The 26,942-nt window shown below is 51.2% G+C and overlaps 2 protein-coding genes across 4 annotated transcripts in view; both read left to right on the top strand.

The window, feature by feature from the left end:
• Tedc1 (tubulin epsilon and delta complex 1) overlaps positions 1-26,942 on the top strand; it is a 520,546-nt gene that overhangs the window by 23,481 nt on the left and 470,123 nt on the right. The gene's annotated exons all lie outside the window — the stretch shown is intronic.
• Tmem121 (transmembrane protein 121) lies at positions 4,089-8,918 on the top strand. 3 transcript variants are annotated; one of them, XM_075948222.1, is made up of 3 exons: positions 4,229-4,539; positions 6,234-6,556; positions 6,704-8,918. In XM_075948222.1, exons 2-3 carry the CDS (start codon positions 6,419-6,421, stop codon positions 7,373-7,375), a joined length of 810 nt encoding a protein of 269 aa, XP_075804337.1. In that variant the 5' UTR covers positions 4,229-4,539; positions 6,234-6,418; the 3' UTR covers positions 7,376-8,918. The 3 variants fall into 3 exon arrangements, with proteins under 3 accessions (XP_075804336.1, XP_075804337.1, XP_075804335.1); XM_075948221.1 differs by lacking the exon at positions 4,229-4,539 and adding an exon at positions 4,089-4,211 and having other exon boundaries at positions 6,234-8,917; XM_075948220.1 differs by having other exon boundaries at positions 6,234-8,917.

Raw genomic sequence — 26,942 nt, 5'->3', positions numbered from 1 at the left:
TTCTCTGTGGTTTTGGAGTCTGTCCTGGAACTAGCTCTTGTAGACCAGGCTGGTCTCGAACTCACAGAGATCCGCCTGCCTCTGCCTCCCGAGTGCTGGGATTAAAGGCATGCGCCACCACCGCCCGGCAACCCTAAGTATTTCAACAAGGCAAAAAGTTTTACTTGGGCAGAAGGATGCATAGCCACACCAGACCAAGCAGGCAAATACACGCGGTGGGTTCCTGCTAGATTTATTATTATTATAATATTATTATCATTATTATTATTATTATTATTTTTGAAACAGGGTTTCTCTATTTAGCCCTGGCTGTCTTTGAACTCACAGAGATCCACCTGCTTCTGCCACCCAAGTGCTGAGATCAAAGGTATGCACTGCCACCACCACCACCTGGTGGGTTTATTATTATTATTATTATTATTATTTCTTTGAGACAGGGTTTCTCTGTAGCTTTGGAGTCTGTTCTGGAACTAGCTCTTGTAGAGCAGGATGGTCTCAAACTCACAGAGATCTGCCTGCCTCTGCCTCCCGAGTGCTGGGATTAAAGGCGTGCGCCACCATCGCCACCATCACCACCATTGCCACCACCACCCGGTTTAGATCTCTTGATTTTGGTGGTGGAGGTAGAGAATACTGAATTGAACCCAGCGCCTCCTCGTGCTGGGCAGGTGCTCTAGCAAGCCATGTCCATAGTTCCTGCCCATTTTTTAGGTTGGGTTGTTTGTCTTCCTGTGATGGGGTCTCACTATGTAGCCTTGGCTGTCATGGAACTCACTGTTAACCAGGCTGGTGTCAGACTCACAGGAACTCTCTTGGTTCTGCCTCCCAAGTGCCTGCATTAAAGATGTGCACCCCTGTGCCTGGCTCCTTACTGCTGAGATTCCAGCCCTCGGGAGACAGAGGCAGGTGGATCTCTGTGAGTTTGAGGCCAGCCTGATTTATAGAGTGAGTTCCAGGACAGCCAGGGCCACACACAGAGAAACCCTGTCTTGAAAAACAAAACCAAACCCCCCAAATAAGATGATCCTCTCTTTTCAATGCGATCAAATCCAAATCCATGATACATGCATCATGAGTTGAAAACTGCATGTGCTGACCTAGTAGTGTGCCACAGCCCGCAGCACAGTGCACCGTAGACGTGATGCGGACACCGAGGCCCACACCTGCTGCAGTTCTGAGCTGCCCAGCGTGGGACAGGGTCATAGGCATCTGAAGTATGGTTCCTGTGAACATGGATCAATTTCCCACCACCATAAAGCTGAAAAAAAAAAAGCTGCAAGCCAAGTGAGCATGAGAATTCCTTGTTTTTGTTGAGGTCTTTTGTCGGATACATGATTTGCAAATACGTTCCCTCTCTCACTGTCTGGGTTCTTTTTCAGAAGGGTGGATCTCAGCCTGGTCTTGAACTGAGCCGTCCTGTGCCTCCCTCTCCTGAGTGCGGAGATTATGGATGTGCGTTACCATTCTTCACTTTTTAATTCTCTCTCTCTCTCTCCCTCCCTCCCTCTTTGTTTTTTTGTCCATCTGTGTACTCTGGTTGTCTTGGAACTTGGCCCTGACTGGCCTTGAACTCACAGAGATCTCCCTGCTTCTGCCTCCCTAGTGCTGGGATTAAAGGCATGCACCATCACCCCCTGGCTGACCTTTTAATTCTCTTTTTTTTTAAAAAAATATTTATTTATTTATTATTTATACAATATTCTTTCTGCATGTATGCCTGAAGGCCAGAAGAGGGCACCAGACTCCATTAAAGATGGTTGTGAGCCACCATGTGGTTGCTGGGAATTGAACTCAGGACCTTTGGAAGAGTAGGCAATGCTCTTAACCACTGAGGCATTTCTCCAGCCCCCTAATTCTCTTAATAGTAACTTTTGGAGAGCAATGTCCCCTCTCTGTTGGTTCTGGTGGTTGACAGGGGACTTCACTGATGCTAACGTCACTCTGGTTCACTTAGCCACACACACTTCCAGTTCAGACAGAAGGCTGTAGATTTTTATGCAGTTCATTTGTATTTTTTCTGTGAGTATTGAAGGATGAACCTAGGGCCTTGCCTGGGCTAGGCTATCTCTCTGCCTCAAGTTTTACCCAAATCCCAATTTACCTTTGATGAACGGTGCTTTTGTTTCATGTCTAAGAATCTGTTTATTTTTGTCCCAGGTTGTAAGGCTTTTCTTTTGATTTTTAACTTCTGAAAGTTTCCCAACTTTGCGTTTACATTAGGGGCCTATGTGCATTTTCAGTTAATTTTCGCCGTAAGATACTGGCCTTGAGCCCTGAGCGCACACCGTACTCAGGGCTGTTCCATCCAGCCCTGAGTAGCCGGAACGATGGCCACAGTGCTGACTTTGACTTCCTCTTACTTATGGACGACACCGTGAAGATCTCTGGATTTACTTGTGTAGAGTTGCTGTGGTCAGAAATTGTATTGATTTCTCACTGTGGCCGTAACAAACCACTTGAAGAAACACAATTGACTTGTGTGTGGTATAGGCCCAAGCCTCAGTAGGCTAGAATCAAGGCTGCTTCTTTCTGAGGCTGTGTAAGAGTCCATGTGCTGATGTAAGCACCTTCTAGAGAAGTCCATGACCCTGGCCTCCTGGGCCCTTCTTCCTTCAGAGCTGCTGATGAGGCCTCTTCTCATCCCTCTGAGCTGATCCTCTAGCTTTTCTCTTAAGGACTTTTGTTAAGACTCTGGGCTACTCATGTGGTCCAGGGTGATGTCTCTTTGTGGTCCTGACTATGAACACAGCTGTGAGTCAGTCCCTTTCCCTGCATTAGATCATCTGGCCGTAGGTTCCAGGACGCTGAGACAAGCTTACAGGTCTTAGGTGAGGGTTGGGTTAGCTATGGCTAAGAGGAAGTAGGAGAGCGAAGCAGCAAGAAACAGACCAGACAGGACTGACACGGGCTGCCTATCCCTCTCCTCCCAGTACCCCTCTCCCAACCTTGGACGGGATAGGGTGGTGGTGCTGGCAGGATGTGTTACTCCCAGGTCCCAGGCTGAACTGCTACCTCCTCTCTCCATGCTGGGTCTGGCGTGGCCTTGATGTCCAGCCCTCTGATCCCTGAGGCTGAGGAGATACAAATCATTCATTGCAAGATGTAGGGCCTCTTGCTGGGCAAAGGCGAGCTTTGGGTTCCCATTGCACAACTTAGGAGGAATGAGAGGGTTGGTTGCTATTAATACTCCTTATTACTACTCTTCCCTACTTTTCTCTACTGATGGGCATCTTGGAACTGCCCTCTCCCCCCACCCTGGGCCCACCATGGCTTGCTATTCTAGCTTCCCAGGGCCAAGGGAGGGCCACAGATTAGTCACCAGAACAGAATTCACCACTTACTCAGAACTGGCCACCAGTGTACCCAGTGTCTTGTTTAGGGTGCTGACAGGTGCTGAGGAAGCCCTGCTCCTAAGTCCCTTCAGCTCCATCCTCAATGCTTGCCAGAGGGACACTGCAGCTCAGGGGATGGGGGGGCATGGAAAGGGTAGGTAACCAGTAAGCCTCCTTGTTATCCACCTCTAGTGACAGGGGAACCCTGCTATCAGCATAGCAGGTTAGGAATAGGGCGCTCAGCGAGGACAGGACACGGAGTTAGGTCAAGTCGGCGCCAAGCTAGCTCTCTTTGAGGCACTCCCATCCTCATACTGACTGAGAGTCTCCCACAGGGTATACAACTATAGAGCTAAGATCTAGGCCCTGACAAGGGTGTCCTTGTGGGCTTCGGGTGAGGTCTGGCCAAGAGGTATAAATCAGCCCCGCCCCCACGTCTGGCCAGCGGTCTGCCTGTTGTAGGTGAGCAGAATCACTTTAGTGGCCGTCAGGGTCTGAGATTGAAGGGCTACAGAGGAATTTCAGGGTGTGAAGAGGACTGAGGAGACCTGTCTGACGATTTTTTTTTTTTTGCGTGTGTTGAGAGGCCAAGAGGATAGACCACGGGGGTCTGAAGTGGATGCCAGATTGTCTGGCACCTTGTGACACCTGTCATGGGCGCAGGAGCTGCGCAGAACTGTCGTCATGGCAACCCGTACTACGCAACGGCCCTAGGACCCGGGTCCTCTCTTGGCTAGGGTCTGAGCGTCCCAGGGGCGCAAGGCGGGGCCTCGACCGGAGGCGGTGCCCGCGGCGGAGGGGCGGAGCGCAGCACCAAGCGCCTGGGCCCCGCGCTGAGGCTCGGCGGGGCCGGCCGGCGCGCTGCATCTGGCCGGCCCGGTAGGCGTGGGATGCGAACGGCGGGGCAGCAGAGGCGGGCTGCTGGTCCGAGCGGGTCGGCAGAGCTGGGCGGTAGGCGGCGGCTGCAGAGGCAGCGGCAGCAGCAGCGGCTGCCAGCTGGGCCTGTGCTATTCCCGCCCCCAGGCTGCAGGCCGTGGGATGGGCAGGGGCAGCTGCATGGCGGCCGAACCAGGCCCAGGCATCACTGGGGAAACCTTTAGTGGGGAAAGATAAACTGAGACGCAACCTGCTGGGAGCCGCTTGACCCTCCTCACCGGAGTCGAGGAGGGAGGGAGGATCCTTCCTTGCCTCAGCCTCTCTTTTGGAGGTACCAAGCGAGTAGGGGGTCTGTGCAAACCTGAGGGAGAGGCAGGCATTTTGGAGCTTGGAGGCCCTGAATTTGTGTGTGATGTTAGAGCAGTGGGCAGATTTGGTAGAGATGGACATTAGGGCTTGGCATGAGAGACCCAGGGCAGGTGGACCTGGGCTTGGTCCCTGGAACATGGCTAGGACAGCGTGTGGGGGAGGGGACGACAGGCTTGGGTTTTGGCTTTCTGGAGGCCAGGGCACTCCTAGGGGTTTAAAGCCTTTTGCTCGTGGCGTTTGGCATTTGACAGTGACTGAGCAAGGAGTGATGGCGTGAAAATGATGGGGAGAAAGGAACAGCCAGCAGAGACTACTTGGCCTGGACAATCACTAAGAGGAAGGGAATTCTCAGTGTTAGTCTGTAGCCAATGGAGTCCCAGGTGATCAGGAGTGGGGCCAGCCTGTGCCACCAGTGGGCGTGAAAATGGAGTATGTACCTGAGAAACTGGAGTGTGTGGATCCTTGCCCTGGTGTGGCAGATGACTCCCTAAACACTTTAGTAAAGCTGTGGTGTAGCTTTGAGAACCCAAGGGGGTGAACAGAAGGGGCAAGAACTGAGAAGAGGAAGGGACCATGGACTGTGGTGGAATACATCACTGTCACGGGTGACAATAAATTTTATGTCTTTGTCTAGACAGGACAGTAAACAGAGTCCTCATGCCAGGTGTTGAGGAGGCTGGAGAGGAGAGCCCTGATTGGAAGTGACTTTTGCCTGGGTGGGTGAAGGCTGCCAGGAGTGTGAACAGGCCCAGATATCAGTACCCACATTCTGGGTACCACAGACATGACAGCCAGTCTTAGGGACTTGCGAAGAGAGGGTCTTGCCACAGCATTCCTGAGGTTGGTCCTGAAGGTGGAGGGGAGCCAGCAGCAGAAGCCCATCAGAGGAACTGGAAGTGTGCTGATTCAGATAGGAGGTGTGGCCAGGAGAAGAGCGCTTCTCCAGAGGCTTCTCCGGAGCGAGGGCTAGCGGTGGTGGGTCAGGGAAGATAATGATCTGCTTTGCCCTAGATAGCCACAGGAAGGGGAGAGATTGAGCTGTGGGTAGAGGAAAGGGGGGTGGTGGGGTACAAGGCAGTCGTAGGAAAGTACGAGGGACTTGGAGGGTGGGTATCTCAGGTTTTGGATGACGGTCCATCTAGGATTGAAAAACTTGCTCAGTGCCTTGTCTCCAGGGTGGGATCTGGGTTTCCAACTCTCCTTGTGCGCCTAGTACAGCACAGCTACCTCAAAATGCCCAGAACCTTCCAAAAGAAGTGGCCTAAAGCCGCCGGTCCGGGCGTTGTGGTCCAGGGTGTCAGAGCCAGGAGAGACGGAGGTTTGGGTCCAGCCGTGACAAATCACCAGTGCTTTTAGAGTGGCGGCCGGGGTGTGGGGGGAACCACTTCCGTTCCATTTCCTTCCTGGCGGTGGCGGGAATGATATCGGTCCCTCAGGTGGGGCTGCAGCGCCCTCTGGAGGCCCCGTTCCGGGGCTCCAGGTCTCGGGTGCTAGCAGCGGCGCGTGCGTGCGTCCAAGGAGGCCTCCTGCACCGGGCGTGGGGACAGCACCACACGCAGGAAATAGCCAGGCCTGGGAAGGCTGGCGTGCGCCCTGCCAACCCTAGCCTCCGTGCCACTCTGCCGCACAATCTGACTTATATCTGGTCTTTCTCAGGTTCCGAACTCGCCGGCTGGGAGCGGCAGCACACTCCAGGCAGCTGGACAAACCCCCCGCACCAGGATGCGCGGCGCCATGCCGGAGGGTTGAGCGTTGCTTTCGCTGCTTCTCTGGGACACAGCAGGACCTCGTCCCGCTTTGTGTGAGGACTGCGCGCCAGGGCCGAGCCCGGGCCGCTGACCATGGTGCTGCCGCCTCCTGACCGGCGCCACGTGTGCCTGACCACGCTGGTGATCATGGGAAGTATGGCAGTCATGGACGCATACCTGGTGGAGCAGAATCAGGGCCCGCGCAAGATCGGCGTGTGCATAATTGTGTTGGTAGGCGATGTGTGCTTCCTGTTGGTGTTGCGCTACGTGGCCGTGTGGGTGGGTGCCGAGGTGCGCACTGCCAAGCGTGGCTACGCTATGATCCTCTGGTTCCTCTATATCTTCGTGCTGGAGATCAAACTCTATTTCATCTTTCAGAACTACAAGGCGGCGCGTCGTGGAGCGGCCGACCCGGTGGCTCGCAAGGCACTGACACTGCTGCTGTCAGTGTGCGTGCCAGGCCTGTTCTTGTTGCTCGTGGCACTAGATCGCATGGAGTATGTGCGCACCTTCCGAAAGCGCGAGGACCTTCGTGGCCGCCTCTTCTGGGTGGCTTTAGATTTGCTGGATCTGCTGGACATGCAGGCCAACCTCTGGGAGCCACCGCGCACCGGGCTGCCTCTGTGGGCCGAAGGCCTCACCTTTTTCTATTGCTACATGCTGCTGCTGGTGCTGCCCTGCGTGGCGCTCAGCGAGGTCAGCATGCAAGGGGAGCACATTGCACCACAGAAGATGATGTTGTACCCGGTGCTCAGCCTCGCCACTGTCAACGTGGTGGCCGTGCTAGCTCGTGCCGCCAACATGGCACTCTTCCGAGATAGCCGAGTCTCAGCCATCTTCGTGGGCAAGAACGTGGTGGCATTGGCCACTAAGGCCTGCACGTTCCTTGAGTACCGTCGTCAGGTTCGTGACTTTCCACCACCTGCACTTGCGCTTGAGCTGCAGCCGCCTCCTTCCCAGCGCAACTCGGTGCCGCCGCCTCCACCACTGCATGGTCCTCCAGTGCGCCCCCACGGACCCTCACCCACTCGTGATGCGTTGGACACGTGACAGGGCCCCACGGGCTGCACAGACGCTGGACTAGCTGCGCGGTTTGCATGGGATGGGATGGGGCAGGCTCCCATTAGGGACAGGTGCTGTGAGTACCTGTGCAGTGAGTGCCTGGGGTTCCGGGGCGCGTCTGCTTCTTCATCTCAGGAATCTCTCGGACCGCGGACCCTCAGCTTCCATGCCACTGGCTCACCTCGATGCACAGGGCAGCGGGTGAGGCCTGGTCCCGAGCGGAGATAGATGCCTCAACCCCCGCTGGGCTGCCAGGGTGGGAAGGGAGGGCAATGTTCCAGGAGATCTGGACCTATGGTAGGGGCCCCTGGCTCGGAGTTTGGGGCCAGGGCGGCCTCTGTCATTTTAAAGACTTGTGTTTACAGTTTTGTACCCAAAGCCTGGCTGTTCTTCCTGTTTCACGAGTCCCCTGCCTAACAACTGGGCAGAGTGGCAAGGACGGGTGAGTGTCGGGCACCCCGGGGCAGCCAGGTACTTCTGGAGCAAGCAGGCATTTCTGGGGTCTCTTCAGGTGATTCTTAGTAGTTCCAGGGTGGGGTCCACTGTGGCCCTGTGTCAGAGACACTCTTCTCCCTCCTCACTGCGCCTGCCCCTACAGACTGCTCTTCCTGAGGTATCCTGACCTCCCTCTCCCTATTCCTCAGTCTCTACAGTTGTCCAGGCCTTATGTCCCTGTCCTTCCCAGCTCGGGTTCAGAAGTGTCCTATACTTCTTCTCTTCCTGTACAAACTATCTGCCTGTGGGTGACTTGGGCTCATAACTGCCAGTATCAAACGGGATCAGGTGCCAGCTTCGTTCCTAAGTTGAAGCTGCGTGCAGCCTCAGCCAGAAGAGCGGTCTGGCCTCATATCACCCCAGCCTGGCCCTGCCCCAGACACTGGCCAGTCCCGCAGTGCCCTGGCCAAGTGCACAGACCTTGACCGTCTGTCTGCAGGCGATCTCTCCCTGACCTCCACCCTGAATTCACTGGGACTGGGAGGGTCTCGTTGTGGCAGGGGTCTTCAGCAAGGGTGTTTGAAGGGCCTTATCTGTGAGGGGTAATGGTTACATATCTTCCAGGCCTGGCACCTGCAGCACCATGCAGACCCATGACCTGCCAGGCCCGTGTTCACTGCATTGCCCAGTGCTCACATCTGCATCCTTGTGATCCAGAGCAGGGTGGCTGCTGTCCAGTCTGACCTGTTGTAGAGGGGCGTGGATCCAGCTGTGCACGGTAGGGTAGCTCCATCCCTGTGCCCATCTCTGGATGTCCCTTCCCTACCCAGAGAGTTGCTTCTCTGAGTCTGGATTTTGAGAGTCACCTGTTTTGCAAGCAGCTGTCCTTGGAGACAGCTCTTCAGGGGCACAGGGAGGGCCCATGGCTACACCCCTCACCTGGTGGAGTGTGGCCAGTGCCTCTCTTTTTGCCTTCCATGCTGGGCCTTGTCCCCACCTCTGACTATATCCCGCAGTGCCTGATGAGCACCCTGAAGTTGGCTCTGGGTTCCACACTCCCACGACACGGCAACCCAAGCATGAGCCTAGAGAGTGGAGGCCTACAGTAAGGAGAGTGGCCTGTAAGCACCCCTGGCATAGCCTCCAAGAGTTCCTCAGTTAGTGGCAGACCCTGCCTGTCTTTGGCTCTCAGCTGTCTTGGATGGGGAGCACAATAGATGAGGCTCAAGAGGTGATCTGTAAATCTGAGTGTCTGGGCTGCTGCTTGTGTCCTTCCCTTGCTGAAGCCAGGGCCATCCTATCTGTCTGGTCCCAGTGTTTACATCAACCTGAATCTAGCCATTCCCTCCCTAACTTCTTGAGGTGGCTTGTGGAGCGGGGAGCTAGGGGTCCCCTTGTGCTCCTCAATTCATTCTTGGTTAATAAATCCCGGTGCTAGGTGGCTGACCTTGACCCAAGAACCTCAAGAAGACTGGGTATGATGGGCGTCTGGGAGAGGCATTGTGCAGAGCTAGTTCTTAGGACATGGGCCCTCAAACAGCAAATGTCCCAGGGATGTAAGCTGTGGGTTATGTGATTAGATCTGGGAAAGGTACCGTGTGTGTGTGGGATAGCTGTAGTCATGGGGCACCCACTGAACACTTCAGGTGAACGTTGGGTAAGGAAGCTGATGTCTTCAAAAGGGCAGGGAGGCAGGTAGTAAACAGACTTGGGGGCCACTCCCTGTGAGGTGAACTGGTCTGGAGGGCTCTGCCTAGGCTCTAGGCTCTAGCCCTCAGATGGGCTTTGGAGGAATGGAGGGTCAGGGTGTGCTCACTGTGAGGATCCTGAAGGAGGGGATTCTGAGATTGTATGACATACAAGAAGTCACAGGTCAAAGGCTAAGCCTCCAGAGTACTTTAGACAAATGAATCAACCAGCAAAGGAGGCCCAAGGAGGGAGAGGACGGGTGGCTGGGCACTGGAGGGTACTGGAGGGCGTGGTGGGTAGGATGCTGGACGTGCCTGTGGGGTCTGGGGAGGGAAATGCTCTCTGAGCTCGTGGGCAAACGATTCAGGATGCAGACAGTGCAGACAGGCGGCTCTCAGCCCATTTGTGGGGAGCGGAGAAAGAGAAATGGGCATCAAGGCTGTGCCCAGGTGCTGTGTCCTTCCAAGGGGCTGACCCATCCCTGATGTCATCAAGAGCATGTTCATGCTGTTCCCCTCCTCCCGGGCAAGGTCACGTGATGTTTCTAACTCATGGAGCAAGACTCACTTAAGGGTCAGAGAAGTCCCCGTCTGATACATTACCACCTATTCCCACGTCCCAGCATGGGACCTGCTGTGTGCTCAACTTGTACTGTTCCGGGAGACAGCAGCATTGCTGTAGGGAGCCTGACCTTTCCGAGATCTGAGATCCTAGCCAGAGTCCACACAGGTCTGCAGACCTGGAGCCTAACCTCATGGTGCTCAAGACTTGTTCCCACAGCCAGGTGCTGGGAAATGGACTCCGGTTCTCCACAAGAGTAGCAAGTACACAGAACCCCTCTTAGCTTTCCCAACTATTAGTATTGTTTTGTTTTTTCTCTTTTGGTTTTCTGAGACAGGGTTTCTCTGTGTAGCCTTGGCTGTCCTGGAACTCACTCTTCAGTCCAGGCTGGCCCAGGCTAGCCTTGAACTCACAGAGATCTGCCTACCTCTGTTTCCCAAGTGATGGGATTAAAGATGTGTGTCACCACCGCCTGGTCTAACTATTAGGTTTTAAGATGAGAATCTCATATTTTTGCATAGATTGTCCCCAAACTTCCGGGTTCCAGTGCCTTTCCTGCCCCAGCCTCCTGAGCAGCTGAGAATATAGGTACCACCTTCTTGACTTGTACAGTTTGTTTGCTTATTTATTGAGACAGGTCTCATGTCTCCCAGGCTGGCCTTGAATTCACTATGAAGCTGAGGATGATGGCCTTGAACTCTGGATCCTCTGCCCCTACCTTCCCAGAGCTGGGATTATAGGCATGAACACCGTGCCCACCACCCTTTTTAAAAAAGCAGTGCTGTATGAAACCCAGGCTTCATGCGTGATGGGCAAGCTCTCTACCAACTGAGCTAATCTTTAGCCCCATTTAAAAAAAGGTAGGCCGAGCCGGGCGGTGGTGGCGCACGCCTTTAATCCCAGCACTCGGGAGGCAGAGGCAGGCGGATCTCTGTGAGTTCGAGACCAGCCTGGTCTACAAGAGCTAGTTCCAGGACAGGCTCCAAAACCACAGAGAAACCCTGTCTCGAAAAACCAAAAAAAAAAAAAAAAAAAAAAAGGTAGGCCGGGCGATGGTGGCGCACGCCTTTAATCCCAGCACTCGGGAGGCAGAGGCAGGCGGATCTCTGTGAGTTCGAGACCAACCTGGTCTACAGAGCTAGTTCCAGGACAGGCTCCAAAGCTACAGAGAAACCCTGTCTCGAAAAACCAAAAAAAAAAAAAAAAAAAAAAAAAAAGGTAGGGCTGGTGTTTTTCTCCTTTCGGCAAAGCTGTAGACCAACCCTATCTAAGCCCCTTTCTGGCACAGGTGAGAGGGTTGTGTGCATTATGACTCTTGGCTCTACCTTTCCCTAGCCAGGCTTTGGTAAGGGGTGAGGGCAGCGGCGAGGACTGTGTTCTGGTGTGCCAAGGCCTGGGCAAGCCTCGAAGACCTCAGTTCTGTCCATGCCACACTAGCTAGTGACAGAGGAGGTGGGCTGTGGTGAGCTGTGTTGGGCAGCATCTGCCAGGTCCTTACTGCCTCCCTTGGACCGGGCCAAGAGGAAACAATATCGTCAGGCTATGATATGCTGCCCGTTGAGCTGGGGATGCTGATCTTGGGACCAGGAGACAATGTTTTCTCTGCCACCATGACACTGTGGCAAGCTCTCAAAGTCAAGTCCCAGGCACGACCAAGCATGGGAGCAGAGCAAAAAGGTATAGATAGAGGCTGTCCTAGGGCTAGTTCAGGCCTTGGGTCCCATTGGCTCCCAAGCTAGGGCTTCTGAGGAAGGAGGGATGCTTAGGAATGCCCATGTGATCTTTGTTTATTGTGATACTATTTGGAGTGATGATGGGATAGGGCCAGACTGTCCTTACCAGTTTGGTCCCAGCACAGGGGACAGCCTGGACCTGTGACTCTTCATCCTCCACTCCCAAGCACACTCACATCTGCTGTAGAACAGTGGCCTCAAAGCAATGAACCTGGCCGGGTGGTGGTGGCGCGCACCTTTAATCCCAGCACTCAGCAGAGGCAGGCGGATCTCTGTGAGTTTTAGGCCAGCCTGGTCTACAGAGTGAGTTCCAGGACAGGTTCCAAAGCTACACAGAGAAACTCTGTCTCGAAAAAGCAAAACAAAACAAAGAACAAAAAGCAAAAAAAAGCAAAACAAAACACCCCCCCACAAAAAAAAAGAAAAAAGAAAGAAAAATAAAACTGTAATTCATCAAAATCAAGCCCGTTCATCTTAATAGGTGAAACTTCCTATGGTCAGATTCCCGAGAGCGAAGAAACCATGAAAGATACCAACCAATAGCGCCAGAAAACTCTACTCTCTCCTCATTCAGATGGCTTGCCCTGCCTCCTAGGAACCCCTTTGCTAATAGCCTAGGATAAAGAGAGGAGCAGACACTACCCCCATGGTAAGACACGAGTAACTTCACTTGTGAAAACAAGAGAAGAAAATAAACGCAAAGGATTCCTCAACCAGAGGTGGGCAAGGAGGGCTATCCTTGGCTCAGTCTGAGTGGGGCAGGTGTGTGCCAAGCCTGCAGGTATGTGGGAATTCTCTGGTGGCAGGAATGTTCCCGGTGCTGGATCCATCAAGATGCACAGGCTTTGGATGGGTGCAGAAAGAACAGTGGGTCAGTGGGGAGGAACACGTCAGAGTGCAGGAGGGAGGCAAAGGCTAGGACTCCTCAGGAGTGAGGAGGCCTGGTCAGGACCGGCCTTACAGGGCTGTCTTAGTAGGTCATTATTGCCCTGATTAGACACCGTGACCAAAGCAACCTGGGGAGGAAGAGGTTTATTAGGCTTCCTCATTGCTGTTCATCACTGAAGAATTCAGGACAGGAACTTAAACAGGGCAGGAACCTGGAGGCAGGAGCCGATGCAGAGGCCATGGAGGGAGGCTGCTTACTGGCTTGATCTTCATGACTTGCTCAGCCTGCTTTCTTATAGAACCAGGACCACCAGCCTAGGGATGGCACCACTCACAATGGGCTGGTCCTTCCATGATCAATCACTAAGAAAATGCCCTACAGGCATGCCTATAGCCTGATCTTATGGCGGTATTTTCTTAATTGAGGTTCCCTTCTCATAATTTTACCTTGTGTCAAGTTGACATAAAACTAGCCAGCACAAGGACCCAGAAGCCACCTCCTCCATGTGATAAGTCTCCAGTTTTCTTGAGATTCCCTCTGGTGTCATGGTTGATTTGAGTGAACTCTATGCTTACTTGGACTGGGGTTGGCATGGTTGACCCACTGGGATAGAAAACTCAGGGCAACTGTACAGCTTGACAGTCTGTGTCCTTCCAAAATCTGTGTTGTCCCTTAAACCCAATGTGACCTAGTTGAAGGGTCTGCCCTTAAAAGGGTTTGAAGTGGAGAGTTCACCATTGTTCACCTCTGATGACCCAGTGGGAGAATGCTGCAGGCACCATCTTGGCAGCGGAGGTCAACTCTCACCACACACAACTTGCTGTCATCTTGACCTTGGACCTCCAGTTTTTAGAAACACGAGGTAAGCTTTGTGTTGATAAATTCCCTAGCCTGGAGCATGTTGTGACAGCAGTGCAGATGGTCACAGAGAGAGTATGTGCTCCAGCCAGTGGAGTTCATGTCTCTGCTGCAAGTCTGCCAGGTGGTCCAGGCTGCCACTTCTTCTGGACCCAAGGTCCTCCTGTCCATACCGTTTTCCTTGGTGTAAGTTATGCTTTTAGGACTCCAGCTGCTTCCTTAGGCTGTAGCTAGAGAGAGGGCCGAAGAGGTTGGAAAAGACCCTGGTAGGATTTTTTTTAAAAAAGATTTATTTATTTATTATGTATATAGTGTTTATTCTGTCTGCATGTATGCTTGCAGGCCAGAAGAGGGTATCAGACCTCATTACAGATAGTTGTGAGCCACCATGTGGTTGCTGGGAATTGAACTCAGGACCTTTGGAAGAGCAGGCAGTGCTCTTAACCACTGAGCCATCTCTCCAGCCCCCTGGTAGGATTTCTTTGTGGGGTGCTTGGAGGCTGGCTTTGGACATGTTGCTCACACACGCTCACACATGCTCACTCTCCTGTGCCAGGCCGGAGGCTGGCTTTAGACATGTGACTACACATGCCCACACATCCTTACACATGCTCACACATGCCCACTCTCCCGTGCTAGGCAGGTTTTCTTCACAGACAGATCTCAGGAACAATGTAAAGTAGAGATTTATTTTGTCTCATAGGTTCAGAGGTTTTAGTCTATAGCTGGCTCTGTTGTTTTGGGCCTGAGGGAAGGCAATGTTAGGACGGCAGGAGTGTGTGGTGAAGGAGGCTAAACACCTCATGGCAGCCAGGCAGGTGTGTGGGGACAGAGACCTCTTTGTAGTAGTAGGAGCGGCGGGGCTGCGTCCCTGGCACCCAGCCGCCCACATGGCTAGCTTTAGCTTATGCCCCGAAATAATTACATGGAAACTGTATTCTTTTAAACACCGCTTGGCCCGTTTCTATCTAGCCTCTTCTGGGCTAGCTCTCGCACCTGGACTAGCCCATTTCTAATAATCTGCTGTAGCCCACGAGCTGGCTTACCAGGAATGATCTTAACCTGCATCTACCTGGAGTGGAAGAACCATGGAGACTCCCTGACTCAGCTTCTTTCTCCCAGCCTTCCGTTCTGTTTACTCCACCCACCTAAGGGTGGGCCTATCAAATGGGCCTAGCAGTTTCTTTATTGCTTAACCAATGAAATCAACAGATTGATATATGACACTCCCACATCACCCCTTCAAAGACCTACTTCCTTCAAGTGGGCTCCTCTGCCCAGTGTCTACCACTTCCAATGAGACTATCAAATTGTAAGTCTTTCATCTCTGAGGTCAGAGCCCTCAGGAGTCAATCAGTTCCCAAAGCCCATCAGTGGCCAACCATGCTGTTCCCCATGATCCTCTGCAGGAAATTTCACTTTCAAAACGCATTACCTCTGTTGTTCAGAACTTAGATGTGTGCTCCCCTCAGGGAAAGCGTTTACTTTTTGTGTGCCCTGTGACCAGGAATAGCAAAGAAAGGGGCCATCCTGGGGTCGTCAGCCAGCTTTTGGAAGCACAGGCTGCTGTGCCTTGCTCACTTGGACCAGTGTTCTCAGTGACGTGGGCATCTCAGCTCTCAGGTCCTCAGCCATGCCTGGCCTTGGCAGAGTAGTAGCAGTGGCTGCCAGCCAGGCTCTGCAGTCTGGATCCATCACCCTTTCCCTGACTATATGTGGGGCTGAGGGGCTCACTCTTTTTTGGGAATATCCCTTTCCTTGAATTCCTTTCCAATTCTGTTTTCCTACTTTATTATTATTATTCCCCCCCCCCCTTTTTTAGACATGGTTTCTCTGGGTAGCCTCGGCTGTCCTGGGACTTACTCTGTAGAGCAGGCTGGCCTTGAACCCATAGAGATCTGCCTGCCTCTGCCTCCCAAGTGCTGGGATTAACGGTGTGTGCCACCAGCGCCTGGCTCATTATTGTTTTGTAGGGTTTGAAGGAACTCTGTCTGTATTCTGCAACAGTTTTCTTTTCTTTAAATAGATTTTTAAAAAAGATTTATCTATCTATCTATCTATCTATCTATCTATCTATCTATCTGTATCTATCTATCTATCTATCTATCTATCTATCTATCTATCTATCTATCATCTATCATCTATTATGTATACAACATTCCTTCCATGTATGCTTCCCAGAAGAGGACACCAGATCTCAGTACAGATGGTTGTGAGCCACCATGTGGTTGCTGTGAATTGAACTCAGGACCACTGGAAGGGCAGAAAGTGCTCTTAACCACTGAGCCATCTCTCCAGCCCTCTCCAGCCCCTGTAAATGGATTTTTTGGCTGTTATTTTAAGACAGGATCTTGCTGTTTATCGCCGTAGGCTCGACTCGCAGGTTCTCCTGCTTCAGCCTCACCATATTTGTTCCAGGGCTCATATTTGTCACCACTCCTTGCTTCAGTGGGTCTTAGTAAAGGCCTAGAGGCACAGTCATTTTTGGGACTGTGGTGGGCAAGCTGCTTCACATATTTAATGTGCTGCTTTTTATAACATAACAGGTTCTCTCCACCCAAAACAAGAGCTGACTGTAGGAACAGGCCCCTCCCACTCTGCTCACTGACACCCTGAGCCTTCAACCGTGTTTCTTAGGGTTTCTTTCGATACAATTTACTTATTTGTTTTTATTTTTTAAATGACTTATGATGGAGGAAGGTCATTGGTTAAAATAAAAGAAGCTGCTTGGCTCTCATTGGTTAGGAGATAGGTGGGAGGAGTAAACAGAACAGAATGCCGGGAGGAAGAGGAAGTGAGGTCAGACTCGACACCTCTCCTCTCCGGAGCAGACACAAGAGAGACGCCATGCTACCTGCTCCAGGGAAGACGCACGCTATGAAGCTCCGACCCAGGATGGACTTAGGCTAGAATCTTCCCGGTAAGACCGGTGCTATACAGATGATAAGAAATGGGCTAGTCCAGGTGCGAGAGTTAGCCTAGAAGAGGCTAGATAGGAATGTGCCAGAGCAGTGTTTAAATGAACAGTGTCTGTGTAATTATTTCGGGGCATAAGCTAGCCGGGCAGGCGGCCTGGGGTTTTGGGGACGTAGCCCCGCCGCCGCCACCCATATTACAACAGACTTACCTATCTTATGTATTTTGCCTGATTATATATCTGTGTGAGGGTGTCAGATTCCCTAGAACTGGAGTTAGAGACAGCTGTGAGCTGCCATGTGGTTGCTGGGAATTGAACCCGGGTCCTCTGGAAGAGCAGGCAGTGCTCTTAACCACAGAGCCATCTCTCCAGTCCATACTTGATTATTTTTAATTTAGATTTTTCTGAGGGAGACAGTCTCTCACTATGTATCCTTGACTGGACTCGAACTTGCAGCAATTCTTCTAAATCTCCATCCTGAAGTGGAATTACAGATGTGTGCCACAAAGCTTGGCTGCTGTTATTGAATCTATATGTATTTGTGAAATGTATATTTTTTAATTTTACAAAATCCCTGTGGCTTACTTTTTACTACATATTTTATTAAGACTTTCCACATTGTGGCATTTTGTTTATTTATTCTGAGCATTGGTTAAAAATCTATCATGTGCCAGGTGTGGTGGCTCATGTCTGCAATCCCAGTGATCAGGGCCAGGTGTGGTGGCACATGTCTGCAATCCCAGTGATCAGGACCAGGTGTGGTGGCTCATGTCTGCAATCCCAGTGATCAGGACCAGGTGTGATGGCTCATGTCTGCAATCCCAGTGATCAGGGCCAGGTGTGGTGGCTCATGTCTTCTATCCCAGTGATCAGGACCAGGTGTGGTGGCTCATGTCTGCAATCCCAGTGATCAGGGCCAGGTGTGATGGCTCATGTCTGCAATCCCAGTGATCAGGGCCAGGTGTGGTGGCATGTGTCTGCAATCCCAGTGATCAGGGCCAGGTGTGGTGGCTCATGTCTGCAATCCCAGTGATCAGGGCCAGGTGTGGTGGCTCATGTCTGCAATCCCAGTGATCAGGGCCAGGTGTGGTGGCTCATGTCTGCAATCCCAGTGATCAGGGCCAGGTGTGGTGGCTCATGTCTGCAATCCCAGTGATCAGGGCCAGGTGTGATGGCATGTGTCTGCAATCCCAGTGATCAGGACCAGGTGAGGTGGCTCATGTCTGCAATCCCAGTGATCAGGGCCAGGTGTGATGGCTCATGTCTGCAATCCCAGTGATCAGGACCAGGTGTGATGGCATGTGTCTGCAATCCCAGTGATCAGGACCAGGTGTGGTGGCTCATGTCTGCAATCCCAGTGATCAGGGCCAGGTGTGGTGGCTCATGTCTGCAATCCCAGTGATCAGGGCCAGGTGTGGTGGCTCATTTCTGCAATCCCAGTGATCAGGGCCAGGTGTGGTGGCTCATGTCTGCAATCCCAGTGATCAGGGCCAGGTGTGATGGCTCATGTCTGCAATCCCAGTGATCAGGGCCAGGTGTGGTGGCTCATGTCTGCAATCCCAGGGATCAGGACCAGGTGTGGTGGCTCATGTCTGCAATCCCAGTGATCAGGACCAGGTGTGGTGGCTCATGTCTGCAATCCCAGTGATCAGGGCCAGGTGTGATGGCATGTGTCTGCAATCCCAGTGATCAGGGCCAGGTGTGATGGCATGTGTCTGCAATCCCAGTGATCAGGGCCAGGTGTGGTGGCTCATGTCTGCAATCCCAGTGATCAGGGCCAGGTGTGATGGCATGTGTCTGCAATCCCAGTGATCAGGACCAGGTGTGGTGGCTCATGTCTGCAATCCCAGTGATCAGGACCAGGTGTGGTGGCTCATGTCTGCAATCCCAGTGATCAGGGCCAGGTGTGGTGGCTCATGTCTGCAATCCCAGTGATCAGGACCAGGTGTGGTGTCTCGTGTCTGCAATCCCAGTGATCAGGACCAGGTGTGGTGGCTCATGTCTGCAATCCCAGTGATCAGGGCTAGGTGTGGTGGCTCATGTCTGCAATCCCAGTGATCAGGGCCAGGTGTGATGGCATGTGTCTGCAATCCCAGTGATCAGGACCAGGTGTGGTGGCTCATGTCTGCAATCCCAGTGATCAGGGCCAGGTGTGGTGGCTCATGTCTGCAATCCCAGTGATCAGGACCAGGTGTGGTGGCTCATGTCTGCAATCCCAGTGATCAGGACCAGGTGTGGTGGCTCATGTCTGCAATCCCAGTGATCAGGGCCAGGTGTGGTGGCTCATGTCTGCAATCCCAGTGATCAGGACCAGGTGTGGTGGCTCATGTCTGCAATCCCAGTGATCAGGGCCAGGTGTGATGGCTCATGTCTGCAATCCCAGTGATCAGGGCCAGGTGTGATGGCATGTGTCTGCAATCCCAGTGATCAGGACCAGGTGTGGTGGCTCATGTCTGCAATCCCAGTGATCAGGGCCAGGTGAGGTGGCTCATGTCTGCAATCCCAGTGATCAGGACCAGGTGTGATGGCTCATTTCTGCAATCCCAGTGATCAGGACCAGGTGTGGTGGCTCATGTCTTCTATCCCAGTGATCAGGACCAGGTGAGGTGGCTCATGTCTGCAATCCCAGTGATCAGGACCAGGTGTGGTGGCTCATGTCTGCAATCCCAGTGATCAGGGCCAGGTGTGGTGGCTCATTTCTGCAATCCCAGTGATCAGGGCCAGGTGTGGTGGCTCATGTCTGCAATCCCAGTGATCAGGACCAGGTGAGGTGGCTCATGTCTGCAATCCCAGTGATCAGGACCAGGTGTGGTGGCATGTGTCTGCAATCCCAGTGATCAGGGCCAGGTGTGGTGGCTCATGTCTTCTATCCCAGTGATCAGGGCCAGGTGTGGTGGCTCATGTCTGCAATCCCAGTGATCAGGGCCAGGTGTGGTGGCTCATGTCTGCAATCCCAGTGATCAGGGCCAGGTGAGGTGGCTCATGTCTGCAATCCCAGTGATCAGGGCCAGGTGTGGTGGCTCATGTCTGCAATCCCAGTGATCAGGGGGCAGAGAGTGGACTGAGACCAGGCCAGTCTACATAGTGAGTTCCAGGCCAGCCAGGGCTACATAATGAGATCTTATCTTAAATCAACTGACCAACCAACCAACCAACCAACCAACCAACCAAAATCTATCATGTGGGCCAGGTATAGTGGCACAAGCCTACAATTCCAACACCAGGAAGTTGTGGCAGAGGATCGTGAGTTTATGGCAGTCTGGGATATCCAGTAAGACCCTGTTCCAAACCAAAACAAGCCAAATCAAGTCAAGTATCTTGGTTAGGGTTTCTGCTGCTGTGATGAAACCCCATGACCAAACTTAAGAGGAAGGAGCTTAGTTCCCTTTAAACTCTCAGGCCACATTTGTGCCTCGAGGGCAGGAACTCAAAGCAGAAACCAGCAGGCAGGAGCTAATCAGAAGCCACAGTGGAACACTGCTTTCTGGCGTGCTCTTCTGGCTTGCTCAGTTTGCTTTCTTACAGTACCCAGGAGCACCCGCCCAGGGGTGGCATCACCCACAGTGACTTGGGCCATCCCATATCAATCACTAATCAAGAACACGCCCAACAGACCAAGAAATATGATGACAGTATTTCTCAACTGAAGTTTCTTTTCCCAGATAGCTCCAGCTGGTGTCAGGTTGACATACGAAAAAAAAATCTAATCAAGACATCAAATCAACCCACCTACTGCGTGGTCATTCCACACCTTTCAAATCGACCTTCATCATTTCTAGATTTTTTCCAGAACAGTCCTGATTTGAACATTCTAGTTCTAGTTCAGCGTTCCTTGGCAGAGGGTCAATCCTGACCTAGTGCTGCAGTGTTTGGGGATGGGGCATGCGCTGGAGCTGACAGGGGTTGGGCGAGACAGAGCGTGTAGCCTTGCGGTGGGATTACAGCCCCCACAGGGAGAGAGGTTGCAGGAGTTCTTCCCTTCACTGAGTGGGGACACAGGGAGCAGGTACTGCTCACCAGCCGGCCAGGAGCAGAGCAGCCAGTCCTCCGGCTCTCCAGACCTGTGAAGGGGCTGTGTGCTAGTTCACCCGAGCCGAGGACACGGTGTGGATATGGGCTTGCTATTTAAATCCCCCATGGAAATCTCTGCTGGAAAGGCAAGCTTAGCTCACATTCACTCTCGTTGGAAGTTGTGATGTAGCCAAGCCTATTTTTACCTCTGATTTTGTGTTTTCTCCATCTGTCCTCCAGTCCACCTCCCTCTCTATGGCCTCTTGGTTGGCGGCATTTCCCATCGCACTTTCATTGTCGGTTTGAGAAATGCAGTTTTAGTTTGAAAATAAATTCTTTTGTAAGTCACCATTGAATTTTTTGAGGCCGGCAAGTTTTGTTCTTTTAAAAAGTTTTTTTATTAGCATATGTTAACTATATGTGTAGTAACGGGTTTCATTGCAGCGTTTTTGTCTGCGATGTTCTTTGATGGCTCTGCGATGTTCTTTGATGGTGTTTGTTCCCATTCCTTCCAGCCCCAGTAATCACCTCCCTTTTCTCAGCTAGTCCCTCTTCTGCTTCTCATGACTGTTTTAGGGGGTATGACCTGGTGAGTTTAGAGGCGTCTGGGTGAGGGACTTTCAGAGCATGATCCTTACCCATAGCTACACCTCCACAAATGTCTCTGCCTTCTCCAGCAGTCGTTCACGGTCTGCAGATACTCAGAAAGAGTGGGGGCCTCATGAGGCCTCAACAATGCGGGGGATGTTGGTAGGTTCAGTTTTGGATAGGTGTTGTGCCGGCGATTACAGATACCATGAGTTTGGCAGCCATGCCTGGAAGACAGCTTTTTACAATACCTGACCCCTTTCTTTGACTCTTACACTCTTTCTGCCCCCCACAGCCCTGGGGTCCTTTGACCCTTGTGGAGGGAAATGCTTAGTACTCTCACTGCCCCTCCGGCTGTTGTTCCTCAGGGTTGACAGCCCCATGGTAGCTTGCTGCCATGAGACCTTCCTCCTAACTTCCTCCTGTACTTCTGCACCCAGTGCTCAGGAGGACGGGGAGCCCCTCTCCTGGTTTGTGACGAGGGGGCTGGACTTGCCCTGCGCACTCACTGTTCCTTATGCACACCAAGTTTAATCCCTGCCGAGGCCAGAGGGATTATGGGAAGGACTTGCTTAGACTTTTTTTAAAAAATATTTATTTATTTATTTATTATGTATACAGTGTTCTGTCTGTGTGTATGTCTGCAGGCCAGAAAAGGGCACCAGACCATGTGGTTGCTGAGAACTGAACTCAGGACCTTTGGAAGAGCAGGCAATGCTCTTTACCACTGAGCCATCTCTCCAGCCCTAGACTTCTTTTTCAAATGCCTTTCTTGCCTTAATCTGTGCTGACACTCTGTGGCTACCGTAAGCAGTTCCAGTGGCTTCCTCCTTTCCTTCCTATGCTGATGAGACTGAAATCCAGACACGTAAATACCAGCTCCGGTGAACCACGTGGCATATTCCAGACATGGGGGTGAAGAACGAAGTCGGTCTGTGGGTGGAAGTTCTTCTCCAAGGTCAGAGGCATCTGGGAAAACACCCCTTTTCTTTTTTTATATTCCTTTATTTTTGAGAATTTCATGCATGCCTACAATGAAATATGATCATATAACCCTCCATTCTCCTTTTGCAACTCTCCCATAGCCCATAACCCTCCCAGCATGCCTCTTCCCTCCAGTATTTATGCCTTTTTTTTCTTTTGATAACTCACTAAATCCCGTAATGCTGCTTGCATGTGCATGGGTATAGGGCATCCACTGAAGCTGGAGACTAACAGTAGCTACATCCTCAAAAAACAATGATTTTTCCCCCCTTCCCTAGCAACTATCCACTGCCAATAGCTCCTTAGTACGAGGTGAGTCTTGGAAATGATCTGTGCACCTCTGCTGAGATTTTGGTAAGGTTGATCTTGCACAGGTAACGACAGCTGCTATGGGTTCTCTAATGCAATGGCTGTGTTCTGTCCAGAAGGATTTCACACCCTTCTTCCCATCCTCTGGCTCTTTCTTTCTGCGTTCTCTTCCCCGATGTCCCCTGAACCTAGATGATGGGGACGATGCTACAGATGTCCTGTTTAGGGCTGAGCACTTGGTCTCCTTGTTTTCGTACTCTGACCAGCTGTACTTCTTGCCACTGACTGCTGTCCTCTGCAGAAGGAGGCGACTTTGCTCAAGGCTGAGAGCAGCTCAGGTCTATGGGGACAAAAGTAAGGTTTTAGCAGGCAATTTTAAAGCATGAGTGTTGAGCAAAATAACAACAGCAGGTTATACCCTAGGGCCTATCACTTTCCCCAACAGGACTACAGTACCACATACGAAACTCTGCTATGGAGCAGGCCTCAAATCCGGTCATAGAACAGTCAGTCATCCCATAATAGTCTTTGCACTGTTGCACCAAGGGGCACACCTTTCTGCACAGGCCAATACTGAAGAATGTACTGGCTGGATAAAGTCATTGATGTCTTTCTCCTGCAGCAGCCTACAAAGCATCTTCTGGCACTATGAAAGCCAGTGCACGGTTATTTATTATACAAAGTGGGACACAGAGTTGGGAAAATGGTTCAGTTGGCAAAGTGTGAGCCATGTAGATATGAGAACCTGGGGATGTGAGGACGATCTGGCTGCGACATCTCTCACCCCATTGATCGCCAGGGTTGATTCGGCTGATCTGGCTGGCTAGGCGGGGGTCCCCTTCCTCCCTTACCGATCCATGTGCGTCCCTCCCGAAACTGTGCGCTCAGTCGAAGAGGACGACCTTCCCCGAATAGAGGAGGACCTGTCTTCGGTCAAGGGTTTAGAGTAACTGCGCTCCCCTGCTAGAACCTCCAAACAAGCTCTCAAGGTCCATTTGTAGGAGAACGTAGGGTAGTCAAGCTTCCAGGACTCCAGACACATCCAAATGAGGCGCTGCATGTGGCAGTCTGGAGAGAGAGAGAGAGAGAGAGAGAGAGAGAGAGAGAGAGAGAGAGAGAGAGAGAGAGAGAGAGAACACCTGGGTTCTGATCCCTAACATCCATGTAAGAAGCCAGATGTGGCCAAGTGGTGGTGGTGCACACCTTTAATTCCAGCATTCGGGAGGCAGAGACAGGTTGATCTCTGTGATTTTGAGGCCAGCCTGGTCTACAGAGCTAGTTCCAGGATGTTAGTTAGCTTACAAAGCAGAGAATTCCCATAAGACTTCTTCACCTATCCCTAGCTTTGGCCAACCCAATCTTTATCTTCTCTTCCCAGTCCCATAATCCCCCATTTCCCACTTAAATCTTTAACGCTGAAAACCCCTTTCTGCTAGGCATGGTGGTACATGCCTTTAATCCCAGCACATGGGAGGCAGGGACAGGCGAAGCTCTGTAAGTTCAAGGCTAGCCTGGTCTATAAAATGAGATCCAGAACAGCCAGAGTTGTCACAGAGAAACTCTGAAAATCCAACACATGTTCATGATAAAGGTCTGGATAGATCAGGGATTCAAGGACCATTCCTAAACATAATAAAGGCAAGATACAGTAAGCCTACAGCCAACATCAAACTAAATGGAGAGGAACTCAAAGTGATTCCACTAAAATCAGGAACAAGACAAGGCTGTCCACTCTCTCCATATCTATTCAATACAGTACTTGAGTTATAGCTAGAGCAATAAGACAACAAAAGCAGATCAAGGGGATACAAATTGGAAAGGAAGAAGTCAAACTTTTGCCATTTGCTGATGATATGATAGTATATATAAGTGACCCCAAGAATTCTACCAGGGAACACCAACAGTTGATAGACACCTTCAGTAGCAGGACACAAGATTAACTTAAAAAAATATTAGCCCTCCTATATACAGATGATAAATGGGCTGAGAAAGAAATCAGAGAAATATCACCCTTCACAATAGCTACAAGTAGCATAAAATATCTTGGAGTAACTCTAACCAAACAAGTGAAAGACTTGTACGATGAGAACTTTAAATCTTTGAAGAAAGAAATTAAAGAAGATATCAGAAAATGGAAAGATCTCCCATGCTCTTGGATAGGTAGGATTAACATAGTAAAATGGCAATCCTACCAAAAGCAATCTACAGATTCAATGAAATCTCCATCAAAATCTCAGCACAACTCTTCACAGACCTCAAAAAGAACAATACTAACTTGCATATGCAGAAACAAAAAACCCTGGATAGCCAAAACAACCCTGTACGATAAAAACAAAAAACAAACCATCTTGAGGCATCACCATCAAACTTCATACTCTATTATAGAGCTACAGTAATGAAAACAGCTTGATATTATCATAAAAACAGGAAGATGGACCAATAGAATCAAATTGATATTAATTTGATATTAACCCACCTATGAACACCTGAATTTTGACAAAGAAGCTAAAAATACAAAATGGAAAAAAGAAAGCATCTTTGATGTGGGAGGTCCTTCTGTATATGTGTTGCTTTTATTGGTTAATGAATAAAGAATCTGCCTTGGCCTCTGATAAGGCAGAGCAGAGGTGGGTGTGTGTGCTAAACTGAATGCTGGGAGAAAGAGGGAGAAGTTGAGAGACGCCATGTAGCTGCTGCTGGGAACAGATAGCTGGAACCTTGCTGGTAAGCCACAAGCCTCATGGTAAAATAAAAACTAATAGAAATGGGTTTCTATTGGGAAAAGATCTTCACCAACCCCATGTCTTACAGAGGGCTGATCTCCAAAATATACAAAGAACTCAAGAAACCAAAATACCAAATAATCCAATTAAAAATGGGGTACAGATCTAGACAGAGAACTCCCTGTCCCCGCTCACTGTATGGCTGCCCTTCTGCCTCTGGCTCTGAACCTTCCTGGAGTGGCAATGTGAATCTGGTTGCCTTGTATTTAACCCCAGGTCCGCCCAGTGCTGCCTTATCTTTAGGCTTGAACTTACCGCATCTCCAGGATTGGTTCCAGATTTTGCTATTGTGTCTCTTTCTCTTTTCTCTGGACCTTGTCAGTTTAGTTATTGGTCACAGGCACTTACTTGGGTTCATATTTTGGCTGTGATATCCATACTGTATGACCTAATAGCCCCATGTCTGTTTCCCCATCTGAGAGTTGGGGCATACCGGGAGCACTGGGATGTGGGGCAACCTCAAGGGAGGGGCAGAGAAGCATCCGGCGTTGTTAGCAGATTCTGTCTTGGTGGGATTTTTGGGGAGAACACTGGTGAGTGCGCTTGTTCAACCTTCATGTTTGAGCGAAAGACTCAAAAATGTTTGCATCTGCCAGAGCCTGTTTGTGTCTTGACCGGATCTCACTGTGTAGCCCAGGCTGCCCTCAAGCGTGGGCTCCTTCTGCCACAGCGTCCCATAGGCTCGCCCCCCTACTCCCAGCAAGACTGGCTTTAATAAGACTTCAGCCCTACTCAATGAGTTTGGAATATTATAGGTAAAAGAATAAACACATTTCACCAGTCAGTAAGCTGCACTTGGAAACGTTTGTGCTGAGCAAAGCTTGGCATGGAAACTAAAGGCTCTTGGTACAATCAGTGCTATGAAAATTTGATTAGGTGAAATTAATAAAACCGATAGTCATAATGGCAGAGGAAACCATGAGGTCACCCTTTTCTGTGGGTGAGTACTGTGCGAATTCGGTTTCATCGTGGAAATTTGACGTGGAAAGAATTTTACTTGCCATTTGCGATCGAGATCAAGAGGAATGCTTTCATGATTCAGGAGTGTTGTAGATGATGCCCTCTTTGGACTGTTTGGACTCCGGCTGCAGGAGAGAAACCTTCTGGGACTCAGCCAGTGGTGCAGTATTTCAGGGGCAGGGCAAATTTCAGAGACCTCTCGGTCACATTCTGAGGCATCTGGCTGTGGTGGAGGAGGGCTTGTAGGCTCAGTGTTCCCTCCCCAGTTTAAGGAATGGACCTCAGGAGCTTGCCCAGGTGAGTTCTAGGAGTAGAGGCCATGCCCCTGAGGGGCGACAGACATTGGGTAAGACTCAGCAGTGGGTAGAGAGGGGCAAACGGGCTTGGGTCTGGTGGGTGGGGCTGACAGAGATGCAGTGATGCAGAGCGGCCACCAGAGGGCGCCCAAGCACTGCCATTTGGCCACTGCCGGCTACTTGCCTGCCAGTGTTGACAGGACCCTGACAAGACTAATGACCCCAAAGTTGAGATGCCTTGACCTGCCTGGGCCCGGGCCAGTCTCTCCATCAACTCCTGACTGGGAACAGTCTAAGGACATTGTCCCAGGCAGAGACCTGGTAGCTGCTGTAGGGAATGCAAGAAGCCAAGTGAGCAGCTACTTGTTGGAGAAAGGGTATGATGGCAAACACCATAGGGTGTAGGACCCAGAACTACAACAGAGAATATCAACATGATTGGGCAAGAGTGGGGTTCTGTGGAGACTTAGATTGGGCTATATATAAGTCTTGTTGGAAGGATGATAGGATCAATAAATTCCATAAATGAGTTGAATGCCTCC

Source organism: Microtus pennsylvanicus, chromosome 14 (assembly GCF_037038515.1).
Source record: "Microtus pennsylvanicus isolate mMicPen1 chromosome 14, mMicPen1.hap1, whole genome shotgun sequence".
Lineage (NCBI taxonomy): Eukaryota > Metazoa > Chordata > Mammalia > Rodentia > Cricetidae > Microtus > Microtus pennsylvanicus.
Note: the sequence above shows the minus strand (reverse complement) of the source record. Positions and strands in the feature narration are given on the sequence as shown.

Bases quoted from the DNA above. Each gene is read 5' to 3' on its own strand.
- Tmem121 (XM_075948221.1), top strand. From the start codon at position 6,419: ATGGTGCTGCCGCCTCCTGACCGGCGCCACGTGTGCCTGACCACGCTG.